General features: G+C 56.6%; 2 protein-coding genes across 2 annotated transcripts in view; one reads left to right on the top strand and one right to left on the bottom strand.

Moving 5' to 3' along the window:
- The window catches only part of LOC101621214 (galactoside 2-alpha-L-fucosyltransferase 2-like), a 9228-nt gene extending 3884 nt beyond the window's left edge, over positions 1-5344 (bottom strand). Inside the window, exons 1-2 of the mRNA XM_012733494.1 lie at positions 5254-5344; positions 3105-3251 (exon numbers count right to left, since the gene is read on the bottom strand). Coding sequence (XP_012588948.1) covers positions 3105-3251; positions 5254-5344 — 238 coding nt within the window. The remainder of the gene's footprint in view (positions 1-3104; positions 3252-5253) is intronic.
- Positions 5345-5369: 25 nt separating this feature from the next.
- On the top strand, positions 5370-10571 carry NTN5 (netrin 5). The gene is made up of 6 exons (XM_004693985.1): positions 5370-6020; positions 7741-7929; positions 8092-8241; positions 8630-8683; positions 8891-8971; positions 10165-10571. Exons 1-6 carry the CDS (start codon positions 5390-5392, stop codon positions 10569-10571), a joined length of 1512 nt encoding a protein of 503 aa, XP_004694042.1. The 5' UTR covers positions 5370-5389.
- Positions 10572-14299: the final 3728 nt, after the last annotated feature.

Below are 14299 nucleotides of genomic sequence, written 5' to 3'. Positions count from 1 at the left end.
GTGGACTTTTGCCCACGAGGGGATGGGTAACTTCAGGTGTTTGATTTAGAAGTTATATTCTTTGTGTCCCATATTGTATATTCACTGTATTAAAGTCACTTTTCATTAAAGCTTTATATGTTTTGTCTTGCTGCGGCGGATGGCAGAACCCACTTAGAGCAGGCAGGTTTTGGGGCTTCAGGGGTGCCTCTCTCTGAATTGAGGTGCCCTATAACAAACCCACTTAGAGCAGGCAGGTTTTGGGGCTTCAGGGGTGCCTCTCTCTGAATTGAGGTGCCCTATAACAGTCCTACTGCTTCAGTTTCCAAAAAGCAAGTCAGTCTGCTCTGAGCCCTCTTCTTGCTGGGCTAGGGACAGTTCTGAGCCCGCATTTTCATGTCATCTGCCCAGCTCAGGTGCTTTCTGGGCGCTGCCTGAAGGGCTTGGGCTTCCTTCTCTGGCCAGTTCTCCCCGCCCAGAGGAGCCCCAGGTGGGTCTTAGCGCTGAGGCAGGGCCTGGGATACCAGGGAGGAACAACCAGCTCTGGCTAAAGCCACTGCTGAAAACAAGGCAAATGGAGTCGCCTGTGCTAATCCATGTCCCCAAAGGTAGACGACAGTTTGGCCTCTCCCAGAAAAGGAATTTGAAAGTCCATGGAGAAGTTGCCGAGTGTTGAGTTTCCTGCCTCCCCTGTCACCTGCCTGCTGTTACTTTTGCTTCCTTGTTCCTGCTTCCTCCTGCCCTAGAAGCACATTTTCTGGAGCACCTCTGGTTCCTTCCTACCTGCCAGCGAAGCTGCCTGAGGCATGAACCCCTAAGAAAGCCAATGCGATCTTCAGCATTTGCTCAGCTGGATTTTGCTTTTTTGACGGGACTACCCTGCAGCGCCACCTCCACGCAGCCCGTGAGCCACGCTCAAGAGGACCCAGCACTGGGCCTAATGCTCTGCTCCAGAAAGTCTCAGCCAGTCTGGACCGGGCGCCCACACGTCCATGTTGCTCCCAATCACCCGCTGGCCCGGCCCGGCCTCGCACGCCCGGGAGCCTCGCGGGCTCCCTCTGCTGGCCGTCCAAGGACTAAGCAAGTAAACTGCCCTGTGTCGCTGCCAGCCGGCCATCCTGCTGGGGCCAGGCTTCCCCTTCCCTCCACAATTCTTTGTGGGCCAGCTTGCTCAGCACAGGATCTGACACACGCTGAATTTGTAGGCTTGATTTCTGTTTGTGTGAATGCCGGGGTGTTTTGCTGCAGAGATAAGGATGCTGCCCACACCCCACCAGTGGTGGGGAGATCGTTACTTAGGATGCCAAAATACGGACAAGGTCCTAAAACACCTCTAGCCAAAAGAGTTCCTCTCAGACAGCAGGAAACTGTAGGCCTGTGCTTGCTCATTGAGTTCTTGTGAGAATGTGAGGAAAGTCTACTTTGAGATACATAAAACAGACAAGGAACTAAAGCACAGAGAAGTTAAGACACTAACTTTAGCTCACACAGCAAGGAAAGACGGGGAGGCTGGGTCTGCACCCAGCAGTGTGGCTCTCAGTTACTGTCCTGGATCTTCCAAGACTGTCCTGAGGGAGAACACGCTCCATCCACTTCCACACACAGGGGCCTGCCCTGCTCCATGGGGCTGCTGCAGTTACTGGGTCATGGAAGTGGGGATAAAGGATCCCTGGAGGCCCAGAGCTCTGGGTCCCACTCTGCTGAGCTCACATCAGAGTTGTGCCACCCCTCAGAGGTCCTAACTTTCCCCCAGCACTGTGAGGGTGAAGGTACCTAATATTTGAGGAAAACTCTCCTCCCTACCCCCCCCACCACCAACCCCACCCAGTCTCTCCTTCCCTTTACAAGAAAAAATAGGAATTTGCCTCCTCAGCTCAATAGCCCTTCCACCCACTGTCCGGTACCTTTGGGGTGCTAATTACCTCAGGTAGCTCGGGATTTAAGAACAAAAGTGAACACCAACTCCCCTCTGGGTAACATTAGCCTAAGAATTTTCTAGTCCCAGGTTGGGGAGGGAAATACCACCAGACCAAAACCTCCTTTCTGAGTTTTCTCTGGCAACGTTAGTCCCTGCTCGGCTGTCCCTGTCCCCTGTGCCAGGTCATGCCCTCCGAAGCCCTCAGGACATGTCTCCTGACGCCGCCACCCCATGGTAAAAGTCCTACCGGCTTTTTTCCTAAGTCCCTGAACCTTCTTTCTCTAAAACTTCGTTCACTACTTCCACTTCCTTTATGGCACTCTCCCCTGGCTTTAGGTTGTGAGCCCTGCCAGCGCGGGGATCCGTATGACCCCTCTGATTTGGGGGTGTCTCTCTGCCCCCCCAGTCCCTTTCTTTTGCTGTTACTTACTCCTCCTGGCTTATTTTCAAAGCCCAGGTCCCGGTCCTGGCTCTCACCAGGCTGGCCCCTCACCCTAACATGCAAGGAAGCCCTGACTGTGCCCCCCTACACAGCCCCCTACACACACCCTCAAAGTGCAGAAGATGGGTCCCCAAGTGCTTGTTCCACAGCACAAGCACTCAAGGCCGCAGCAGCAAGCATGGTGCCCCTTCCTCCCGCCATCGTTGCTTTCCTCAGGGGGAAGAGATGGAAAACTGTGATTTTTTTTTTTAGTCAAAACTCTTGGGGTGTGTGACAACTCTCACAGTGCCATTCCTCAGAACATTTCTCGATTGAGGTCTTAAGGGCCATGGGAAACGGGCCCTGAGAAGACCAGCTCTGGGCTTCTCCCCAGTGGGGATCCCTGCTTTCTCCCTGCAGCCCTGGAACTTGGAGGACCAAGGAATTCCACCACTTCCCTCCTCGCAGTCTTAGAAAGTGCCCCAGGCCTTAAGCTTCCGGGCAGTTGGGCCCTTCTGAGAACAGTTTTCGGGCTTGCCAGGGACTGACCTTAATGCTCTGTTAAGTCACAGCTGATGGAAGGTTCCAGAAAGGTAAAGGACCCACAGCCAGAGGTCATTGAGTCACCTCCTTGCTAGCCGTCCCCATTGCCCCGGGTCGCCCTGCCGGATCAGCAGCTGCTGGCGGTGGGGCTGGGAGTTGGGAGTGGGTGGGGCCGTGGCGTGAGTGTGAGGGAGCCCAGTGGATCCCAGACCGAGGAAGCCCACCCACCCGGTCCAGTCCTACCTGCCTTCAGCCTCCTGGGCGAGCCTGCTTGGGGCTGTCTGGCTGCGGGCCCCCAGGGGGCTCCGGCTCTCAAGTCCCCCCCGGTTGGGGGTGGTGTGGCTGGCAGGGGTCCCTGCAGAGAGAACAGGCTGCTGTTGGTGAGGGGATCTGGGGGGGGTGAACGACGTGGTGGTGTTGGATTCTTCAGGCTCTGCTCAGAGCTCCCGCCCAGAACCCCCACGAGCCTGGGGCCTGAGAGCAGCCACTAGCGCCAGAGCCCACAGCCTCCGAGCCCCTGCGGGAGGGCAGGACTCGCTTCTACGCAAGGAGCTGATTCCTGGGGACGCACTCTGCTTGGGCACAGGTTTGGCTCAGTTTTGGGGGAATGGTGGGTGGGGTGCATAACCAGGCTCTGGGGAACAGAGCCTGGCTCCCATATGGACTCCACGCACCCAGGCACTGGGCCGACGATGGGTTCTGGCGCCCAGGCAGCTACAGCTGCCAGAAGGGGCAGTGGCTGGGGGCCAGGTCTCTGGGTTCCCCAGTGGGCAAGGGCTGACTTCTGGGTTCCCCAGGAAGGCTGGGAGGCTCGTCGAGTCAGCCGAGGCATGATGGGCCAGAAAGTGGTCCCTGAAGGTCATTCAGGCAAGAAAGGAGACACGGGAGACGGGCCGGTCATTAGCCAGGGTGGTGCCTAAGTCTCTTGGAAATGCCGCCACAGGAGAGCAAAATGGCGCCTGGGCTCCTGGGGAGGGGCGAGGGCCATGTTGTCTTTTGTGGGGCAGGAGGAGGTAGCCTGCACAGGGCAGCTGCAGGGGGGACACTGGGGTCTGTGTGGTCAGGCTAGGGGTGTGTGGACCCCACTGTGCACCCCCAGTCCCCACTGGAGCTGCTTTCCGGAGTCAGAGCCAGGGGCCTGGGCACCGGGTCGGACGACTCAAGCCTCCCAGGCCTGAGTGAGTTTCTACTCAGCGGCTGAGGCCCCAAGGGGAGGCGGCATTTCAGTATCAGTCCTTCCGGCCACCCCGGGGTCTGGTCTCCTGGCCCTGACGCCTGGGCAGCTGCCTCTCCCTGTCCTGCCCACGTCGCTCCTCTCCCAGCAGCTGCCACCCTCAGAATCTGTTCTTCCGTCTTCTCTGGGCACCTGTGAATGGGTGCAGAAAGTGGGGGATCTGATCCCAGGGGAGAAGCCTAGGGCGACGGGCAGGGGACTGAATTAGGAGAAATCTAAGCACGCAGCACACCCACCGAGTCTTCTAGCACCTGCGGTGCAGGCCCACAGGGACTCTGTACCCACTTCCCTGTCCCAGAGCCAACCAGGCTCCCCGAACCCCCAAACCCTTATCCGGTTCCTTAGCGTGGATCTCTGGCTTTGTGCCTGGGTGGGAAAGGGTTAAAGGCGGGTGGGGTAGGGGGTGGGTGGCAGGGGGGCTGGTTGTTGGCAATAATCCCCTCCGTGCCCTGGGTGTGGAGAACAAGGTTAGGCCCCACGTGGGAAAGGGCCTCGCTCTGATCCCGTGGGCTGGGGCCTGGCCTCGGCTTCTGATCCTCATAGCCCTCCCGCTGCCCCCTCCCCTCGCAGCCTGCCTGCCCTGTCTGCTCTGTCTGCCTCTTTCTGCTCCCAGGGTGTCTCTGAGTCCACCTACCTTCATCGGGGGCCCCACCCCCCCAAACCAGTGGGCGCTGGGTGTGTGGCCTGTTTGTCTCTGCTTCCTAGCCTCCTGGCCACCCCTCTGTCTCGGGGTGCTCCCTGGCCGGCCCTGCCTACGCGGGGCCTCGCTCCCTCTGCCTGCCTGCCATGGGTTCCAGCCCTTTTTCTATTTCTTTGTGTCTTGGTCTGTCTCTGCCTCCCCCTTCCCTGCCCTGCCCAGCCCTGCTCTTTCTGTGTCCTTGTGTCCTCGCTAGGCTTCCCCATCTGTCTCCCCAAACCCTCCCTCCCCACCTCTCCCTAGGGCCCCCTGCCCCTCGACACTGAAGGACAGCTCTGGGGTGTTAAGCTACGGATTAGTTCAGGCAAAATTCTCAATTTTGCTTGCGTTCTTTCCCCTTTGGGTTATGTAAACAGTAATTCTCCCCAGATGGAACTATTTTCCTCGCTTAGAAGCAGCAGCCGGGGCGGGGGCCTGGGCAGGGCTGGGGTGGGACGGGCTCCTCAGGGAACCCTGGAGACCGGTGGAGGCCGAGGCGGTGGAGGCCGAGGCGGTGGAGGCCGAGGCGGTGGAGGCCGAGGCGGTGGAGGCCGAGGCGTCGGGCAGCCCCATCCTAGCCCCTCCTCTCCTCTGCAGGTACTTGCCTCTGTCGGGACCATGCCCGTGACCTTTGCTCTCTTGCTCCTCCTGAGCCAGGCCACCGCTGACCCCTGTTACCATCCAGGGGGCCGCCCCCGCTTCTGCCTCCCACCAGTGACTCAGCTGGCAGGCATGGTGGCCTCCTGTCCCCAGGCTTGCAGCCTCTCCCTGGGGGCAGACCCTGGCTCCCCGTCCTCCTGCAATGGCAGCCTGACCCTGGCTCTGGGGAACCCCTTCCTCGTGACATCTGTCAGCCTGCGCTTCTGTACCCCAGGACCCCCAGCCCTCATCCTGTCTGCTGCCTGGGCCACCAGAGGCCCCTGGAGATCACTGTGGCGTAGACCCGCCTGGCCTGGGGCCTTGGGGGGGCCCGAGAGAGTGACCTTCCGAGTCCCTCCAGGCCCTAAGGCCAGTGTGGTGGCTAGCCACCTCCGTGTGGAGTTCGGGGGCCCCGCTGGGCTGGCGGCAGCTGGAGTGAGAGGCCGCTGCCAGTGCCATGGTCACGCCGCCCGCTGCGCTGCCCGCGCCCAGCCCCCCCGCTGCCGCTGCCGTCACCACACCACAGGCCCCGGGTGCGAGAGCTGCCGCCCATCCCATCGCGACTGGCCCTGGCGGCCCGCCACGCCCCGGCACCCTCACCCTTGCCTGCGTGAGTCCTGGGCCCCCCTCCGTGCCTCTCCCCTCAGGGTGCTCCACACCGTCATCCAGCAGCCCCTCCTCAGGACAAGCCGCCTGCTGCTCCCGCCCAGCCAGCAGCCCTCGGCGAAGGGGCCTCTGCCTTAGCAGGCCGCAGAGGGAACATCCACAGATGCGCACACACATGCCTGCACACACACTCCCTTCTCTCTCCACCTCCCACGACCCCTCCACCTCCACTTCCTGCAGCTCGACATTCACTGACTCACACCCCAGCCCACTGTCTGCCCACTCTGTCCTCATTCCCTGGGGGCCTTCTCGGGAGGCCACCATTCTCCTGGGGCCCCTGCCCTCCACCACAGGGCCTCTGGGTTCAGTGGCCCATCCCCACAGCCAGATTTGATGCCCCGGAGGGGAGAGGGGTGACTCACGTGGCCTGGGGGGTGGGGGCGGTTCATCCTGGACTTGGGCAGCGTGTGGAAGGAGATCGCTGTCTCTCCAGGCACAGCACACACCCGCTGCTCCTGGGTGAGACACCAGCAGAGTTGTGATGGGGAATGGTCTGGGCAGATGGGGAAGCTGCGGGTTTTGCAGACTCGGAGGTGTGAAGCCTGCTCCCCAACCTGGTTTCCAGAGTGGAAGTGGCCCCTCTTGGTCGGAAACTCCCAAATGTGACTCCCCCCACAAATGTAGCACTGCCACCTCAGATGCCCTCAGCACCCTGGGGGGCACAGTCCCCACTGCAGGAGAAAACTGGAGCTCAGAGAGGGGGTGTTATTTGCCTGAGAATGCACTGCTGACTCAGTTCCAAGACTAGAAGTTTGACCTCAAACTCCTTGAGTTAAAGCTCTTCTCAAATCTCTCCAAAGAGCGGACCCCCTGCAGCACATCTCTCTCTGGACACCGGCTAGAAAGACAGGGCGCAGCAGAAGCCTGTGGGTGGGCCAGGAATCTGTGATGTTCCCGGATGTTCTGGATGATGCTGTCTGGTAGGAAGGGTGGAGAGCGGCCCCCTAGAAAAGCTGATTGGTGCTCTCCAGGAAAATGTGCTCATGCGCGAACCCGAGAAACGCGGCTGGGTGCAGACCGCAGTGGGGAGGCCGCGTTCCCACCTGGCCCCTGTCCACCCCCTAGCTGTGTTACTCTGGGCAGGTGACTTAACCTCTCTGTGTCCCACTGTTTGTGTCTGGGACACAGGGGTGTGGGCAGCCCGTTCTGCAGGGTGCAGGGATGGCCGCCACTTCAACTAAGCACCTTAGCACCTGCCCCGGCCTGGTCAGGAGCTCTAAGCCCGCAGGTGCACAGTGTGTTAGGCCCTGGGGCCATGTTCTAGGCAGTTCACTTACCCCTCTGAAGAGAACGCTGTTAAGCGTCATTTTACAACAAAGGAAACTGAGCTAAGGAAAGAAGTACTTGGCCCAGGGACTCAGACCAGACTACTCAGGGTTCTGACCACACCCTCAGCTCACCCTCTGCTTAATGTTTAATCCCCCACCCCCACCCCCGTTTCATACTCAGAAGGTTCATCAGTCCCCAGGGCCGGACCCTGTTTCAGGGCTGTGCGCCCATGTTAAAGTTGAGGATGAAGAGGTTTGGGGACGCAAACTGACCCAGGGGCCCCCCATCTCTTACATTGTACCCCACTTCACTACGTCCCTGAGAGTGGGGAGAAAGCTGGGACCCCGGGGAGGGGGAGCCCAAGCCTGGTGTGACCCTACTCCATCTCGCGCCAGCCTGCTCCTGCAACCAGCACGCCCGGCGCTGCAGGTTCAACTCGGAGCTGTTCAGGCTGTCTGGGGGCCGGAGCGGGGGCATTTGTGAGAGGTGCCGCCACCACACGGCCGGGCGGCACTGCCACTACTGCCAGCCCGGCTTCTGGAGGGACCCCAGCCTGCCCATCACCAGCCGCAAGGCTTGCAGGGGTGAGTGCAAGCGCAGGCTGCTTTGGGGAACAGGAGGCAGGACGGGACTGCGGCCCAAGGGGCTGGACTCCTGGCCTGAGGGGGAGGGCTGGGGAACAGAGGCCGGGGGTTGGGTGGGAGCACCTGAGGCCACCCACATCTCCAGCTCCTTTCCTTGCCCAGCCTGCCAGTGCCACCCTATTGGGGCAGCGGGCGGCACCTGCAACCAGACCAGCGGCCAGTGCTCCTGCAAGTTAGGGGTCACTGGCCGAGCCTGCAGCCGCTGTGGTCCTGGCTACCAGCAGAGCCGCTCCCCCAGGATGCCCTGCCAGAGTGAGTCTTGAGGGGCAGGGTCACAAGTCCCAGGGGGCAGGAAGGAGTCTTGCCAGGTCTTGGGGGGAAGGGAAGCGTGGTGAGGGCCAGGTCCCTGAGATGGCCGCTAGTGGCTGGAAGCCAAATTCTGGTTCCCTGGGAGAAGGTGGGATTGAAATTCCAGACGCCTCAGTCTTGGGGAGCAAGAGGCTAGGGGCCCAGCTCCTGGGTCTGAGGGAGGAGGTGGGGACCTGGACTCCGCTCCTAGGTCTGAGATAAGCAGCAGCCGGACACCAGGACTCCAGGTCTGGGAGAGGAGAGGGCAAGTGTTTGCCTTAAGGGACTAGACACTTGGAGGGGCGGGGGGGCCTCAGGGGGCGAGGTCAGTGTCCTCTTTGGTCTCTCACAGGAATCCCAGAGGCAACCACCATCCTTGCCACAACCCCCAGAGCTTACAGCACTGGTAAGACAGGTTGGCTGGAGACCCCTGGCAGCAAGGGAGATGGAAGATGGGGTGATTGGGATCCCAGGTGGGGGGACCAATGGGGATGGCCCCTTGAGCCCAGCTGCAACAGTTTAGGCCTCCCGGCTGACCTGGGGGATGGGCAGGGGCAGGGCTCTGTAGCCCAGGCCTCAGGAGCCCTCCACAGACAAGCCCGACCCTCTCCAGACCCTCAGTGCCAAAACTACTGCAATGTCTCGGGCACCAGGGTACACATGAGCCTCCGGAGGTACTGCCAGCAGGACTATGGTGAGTGTGGGGGTCGGGGGGGCTGCACTGGCTGACTCTGGTCTTCAGTTTTCTCATTTTAAATGGGGAGAGGCTTTGGTCTCTTCCTGATCTGGAATCTAATGGGACAGAAGACAAGTAGGGGGAAGGAGTAGTGGGGAGGGGGTGTTCACTACCTTCCTATGTCTCCTGTTTCATGTTCTTGCAGAAGTTCATGCTCTTCTGCTTCTGGGAGGGAGGGTGGTAATGTCTTGGGGGTGGGAGAAAGGGAAATGGTAGAATGGAATGGGCCCTTGCCTTCTCCTGCCCCTCTTGGACACTGTCATTCCCCTTCAGGGTCCCAGTTATCTGAGACTTAGCCCCACTTCCAGAGCCTCCCCCCACAATTCCCCACAAGGCCTGTGAGTTCAGAGAACTCAGCTCTCTCTGGACATCAGCCCACCCCATCGAGTCAAACCAGCCTATTGCTCCCCTGGATGGTAGGATCCTGCGACCTCTCCCTGTGGAGCATCATGCGGTGACTAGCATCCTAGATCTTGGACTCTGGAGCCTTCTCTCCACACCTCCCACAGAGCTCTGCTCCATAAATCCAGCTCACTAGCCAGAGTCCTGCCCCCAACACATCTTACCTCACTTCCCTCAGAAGGCACATTTTTCTGAATCACTACTAGTAAAACCCCAAAACTTGAGTTCTAGGGACAGGATGACAGGATCCCCCAACTCATCCCCAAACCCTACATTCACAACACACCTCTTTTCCAAAACTCTGCTCTTAACAGGTTCAGACCCGTCATATTAAAGACCCCTAGAGCAGCGTTTTCTGCTCTGTTCCCAGCTTACACCCCCGAATCCCCTCTCTTCCCATGGGTCTCCCAGTCGTTCCCACCTTAAATATGTCCTGCTTCCATCAGTTCTATTTACGACGACCCTACGACTCCTTTATGCGCCACATGACACATCAGGCCCCTGGTCCCTCGTCCTATGTGATCTCCCCTCTTCTGGGGCTGACTCCCAATCACAAGTCCCCACTTCACGCTCACAAGCCCACCTTCCTTCCCTTGCCAATGTCTCCTCCAGCAGGCCTCGCCCATCTTTGTACCCACAAAGGTTCAAGGTCTCTTTACTGACACCATCCCAGAAGCCCACTCTCAGGTCCCAACCCTTCCCCACCAGGTCCCACCCACCGCCCAGTCCTGACATGTCCCCTCCTGCAGTTCTTCGCGCGCAGGTGCTGGCATCCGAGATGGCAGGCCCTGCGTGGTGGCGGCTGGCCTTGCACGTAATGGCCGTGTACAAGCAGCGGGCGAGGCCTGTGCACCGTGGTGGCCAGGACGCTTGGGTGCCAGGCGCCGACTTGGCCTGTGGCTGCTTGCGCCTGCGGCCGGGCGCCGACTACCTACTCTTGGGCAGCTCGGCCGGCGGTCCTGACCCCACGCGCCTAGTCCTTGACCGCCATGGCCTGGCGCTACCCTGGAGGCCGCGCTGGGCCCAGCCACTGCGGCGGTTGCAGCGGGAGGCGCAGGCTGGCGGCTGCCGCGTGACACCAAGCCCTGAGCTAGAGCCAAAGCACCAACGCCGTAGCTCAACGGCCACCAACGCCAGCAAAAGTACTTGGAAGTGACCTTGACCGCAGCCTACTCACTCAAGGACGCGTCTGAGACAGCTAATCAGAGGCCACAGAGTCCTGACGTCACTTCCGCGCGCCAACATCCGGGTCTCACCGGGCAGCAACCCTCAGGCAGGACCATTGGTTTCTGACTAGACTAGTTGGTCCATTGCCCTATGTAGCTCTTTCCCTCAATAAAGTCTTAAGTCTGGAGGATTTTTGTCTACAGAGCTCTGGTTTGTGCTGAGAGTCTGAGCGGCAAACGGAGGCCCTGAGTCAATCTGAAGAGTCAAAGTATGGCAGTGCTCCCTGACAATGGCCAATCTCCACGGAAAGTGCTGATGTGCCGTAACTAGGTCTAGTCGGGATTCGTGTTGTCTGATGATTGGTCAAAAGCACCAGGTGGCTAGAAAAAGCGGGAAAGGAAGTACAGAGTACCAGTCTTCCAGAAAGTTCCAGGTTAGGGCCCTCCCTGGTGGCACAAGGGGTTAAAGCGCAGCACTATGAAGCTATAGCAGCCATTGCAGCACGAGTTCGATCTCCAGCCAGGGAGCTGACCCACAGGCAGCAGCAGACCTCTCCTGACCCTCCTGCTGCACCTCTCAGCAGTGTATTCTGTGGATCTGCCTGTTCTGCTCCCACTATGTCTCTAGTGAATCCTCTCACCCCCAGCACCTCTGACTTGTACCCCAGTTCTGTATGCATAAATAAATAAATCTTAAAAAAAAAAAAAAAGAAAGTTCCAGGTTGTGGACTGTTTGGTTCCTATTGGGGCTCAGGATGTTCTCTGAGAAAAGAATGAAATCTTTTAATTAAAAAAATTTAAAAATTATTTATTTATGCATATAATATATGGTAGGTTGTAGGTCAGAAGTGAGGCGGTGAGAGGATTCACCAGAGAGAGTGGGGAGCAGAAGAAGTGGGTCTACTGAAATGTTGAGGGAGCAGCGGACTAGACAGGAGAGGTCTGTGCCCTGAGGGTCAGCTCCCTGGCCAGGGATGGAACCTGAACTGCAGAGGCTGCCAATAGCGTCATAACACTGAGACTTAACCCCTTGTGCCACCAGGGAGGCATCCAAGAATAAAGATTCTTGAAGTGAATCTGAGAGTTCTAACAGGGGTTCACCTGGTTTTGAAGCCCAGTCTTAACACTTTCCTGAGAGAATAGCCATTTGGGAGATCCAGAGTGGAACAACTATGCTAAGCAGACCTCTACTCCCACGAAATAGTTACCAACAGGCCAAAGGGCAGGGCTAAAGGGGCAGGAAGCGTAGTGAGTACCATGACAGGGAAGATGGTGGAGGGCTTGCACCTTTCTTGTTTCTCAGGCCTCTGCTTCCTGTACGTATAATCAACCACACAGCTTCAGATTTGGGCACTGGTAGAATCATTGAGACAGTACTTTGAGGACGGCACATTATTTAAGGTCCATCCCTCAAAGGAAGGGATATTATTTAAGGTCCATTAGGGTGGAAAGAAAAACGGGCCTCAATGGGGAGTCAGGGCCTCATGGGTACTAGGAAGAAAGATCCATATCCTCCAGGAAATAAGGGTTCTGGGTAAACTCCTGATAGGACTGAAAAAGGCAGGAAATAGCCTTTAGGAGATGGCTGACCCCAAAGCTACCAATTACATCCTATATATCTGGGGGGGTTGGCCTTTGGTTGCAGTTCAATGGGGCAGCTCTGAAGCAGAACTTAGGAGTCTTTAAGGGATTTTATGTGAAGTGTTCTCTAGTCCATCAAAACTCTATTCCTTTGCTCTTTCTGGAAGCTAGTGCAATTGGGCATGACTCCACTTTGCCCTCACATCCAGTCCAGCAGCAAAGTGTGCACGCTAGTAAATATGCTCATAATTTTACCATTTCCATGACTATCACCTTGGTCCAAGCCATCACCACTATTTGCCTAGTTTAGTGCAGTAATCTGCACACCACTCTCCCCACTGCCCCTGACAGTCTTCTTCACTGGAGGCAAGATAAAGGCTTTAAAACCTAAACTAGATCATGCAACCAGTATGCTCAAAATTCTTGACTTCACCTCTTTCATAATAAAATCCAAAGTCCTTACCCAGCTTTACAAAGGCCCACTAGATCTACTCCTCTCATGTAACTGACCTTGCCTCCTGCAAGCTTCCCTCATTCACAATTCAGCCTCTTTCCTATTCTTTTAAACACCAAGTGCACTCTGACCCCAGGGCCTTTGCACTTGCAATTCTCTCTTCCTGAGATGTTTCCTTATATAATAGCAAGCTAGTTCCATACTTCACTGAAGCCCTCCTTTAGTCTGGTAGGCTAGCTCTGTTGACTTAACACAATGAAAGTTAATGCCTTGCTTAGCTGTAAACACAGAAGGTCCCATGCAAGAGGTGGTTTGCCACAAAGTTGTTCAAGGACCCAGGCTAAGAGGCATCCAACATCTTGTTACTACACCAAATGCATTTCCTGGTATTCTTGATCATCGTGAAAGGGAAAGAGAGAGCACACAAGAAATTGATGGCTTGACTCAGGAGTGATTCTAGCCCTTCTACTCATAGCTTGTTATTCACCCATAACATGAAGGAAGGGAAGGAGAATTCTCTTGTGTGCTCAGAAACATCTGTATATTAGTTTTCTATTGCTATCATAACCAAATGCCACGAAGGTAGCAGCCAAAACAACAAAATTTATTATTTTACAATTCTAAAGGTCAAGCACCCAACACCAGTTTTACAGAATTAAAATCAAAAGGTCAATAAGGCTACATTGCTCCCAGATTATTTGGAGAGAATATCTCCTTTCCATCCTCAGTTTCTAGAAGCCACCCACATATCTTGGCTCCTGATCCCTTTCGCAGACTTCAAAGACCTTCTGCAGTCTTCAAAGCCAGCAGTGGCACATCAAGTCTCTTTTATACTTCAGATTTCTCCTGCCTCTTCTTCTGTCCTACATCTTTTTCTTTCCTCTTTTGTTTTCTTTAATTTAAAACAAATATTTATTTATGCTTACAAGAACTGGGGTACAGGCCAGAGGTACGGGGTCTGAGAGCACTCACCAGAGACAGAGTGGGGAGCAGAACAGGTGGATCTGCTGAAATGCACTGCTGAGGGGAGAGCAGTGAGAGAAAAGAGGTCTGCAGCACCATGTGGGTCAACTCCCTGGCCGGGGATGGAACTCGTGCTGCAGTGGCTACTGATAACTTCGTAGTGCTGTGTTTTAATATGTTGCACCACCAAGGTGCACTCTGACCCCAGGGTCTTTGCAGCTGCTACATCTTTTTCTGTCTGCAGCTGGAAGAGGTTCTCAACTTTTAAAGATCCATGTATTAAATGGGTCCTACTCCAATAATCCAGAATAATCTTCCCATCTCAAGGTAAAAAACTTAATCATGGGCCTCTCTGGTGGTGCAAGGATTAAAGTCTCAGTGCTATCAAGGTATGGCCAGTTAATGCAACATGAGTTTGATCCCCTGCCAGGGAGGTGACCCCCTGCGCACAGCAGACCTCTCCTGTCTAGCCTGCTGTTCCCCTCAGCAGTGGATTTCAGTACATCTGCCTGTTCTACTCCTTACTCTATCTCTGATGAGTCCTCTCAGCCCCTGCACCTCTGGCTAAGACCCCAGTTCTTGCATGCATGCATAAATAAAAATAAATCTTTAAAAAAAATTAATCATCTGGCCCTCCCTGGTGGCGCAGCGGGTTAAAGCACTGCACTGAGAAGCTAAAGCCACTTCCGCATGAGTTCGATTCCCACCTGCCCCGGAGGA

The sequence above is a fragment of the Condylura cristata genome, unplaced genomic scaffold (genome assembly GCF_000260355.1).
Source record: "Condylura cristata isolate star-nosed mole 26May11 unplaced genomic scaffold, ConCri1.0 scaffold00041, whole genome shotgun sequence".
Lineage (NCBI taxonomy): Eukaryota > Metazoa > Chordata > Mammalia > Eulipotyphla > Talpidae > Condylura > Condylura cristata.
The sequence above is the reverse complement of the archived record's forward strand: the minus strand, read 5'-3'. Positions and strand labels throughout refer to the sequence as shown.

Excerpts from the sequence above, each read along its gene's own strand:
- NTN5 (XM_004693985.1), top strand. The coding sequence starts at position 5,390 with ATGCCCGTGACCTTTGCTCTCTTGCTCCTCCTGAGCCAGGCCACCGCT. Across the intron at positions 6,021-7,740 it reads GCACCCTCACCCTTGCCTGC|CCTGCTCCTGCAACCAGCAC; the intron begins GTGAGTCCTGGG and ends ATCTCGCGCCAG. Across the intron at positions 8,684-8,890 it reads CCCCAGAGCTTACAGCACTG|ACCCTCAGTGCCAAAACTAC; the intron begins GTAAGACAGGTT and ends GACCCTCTCCAG.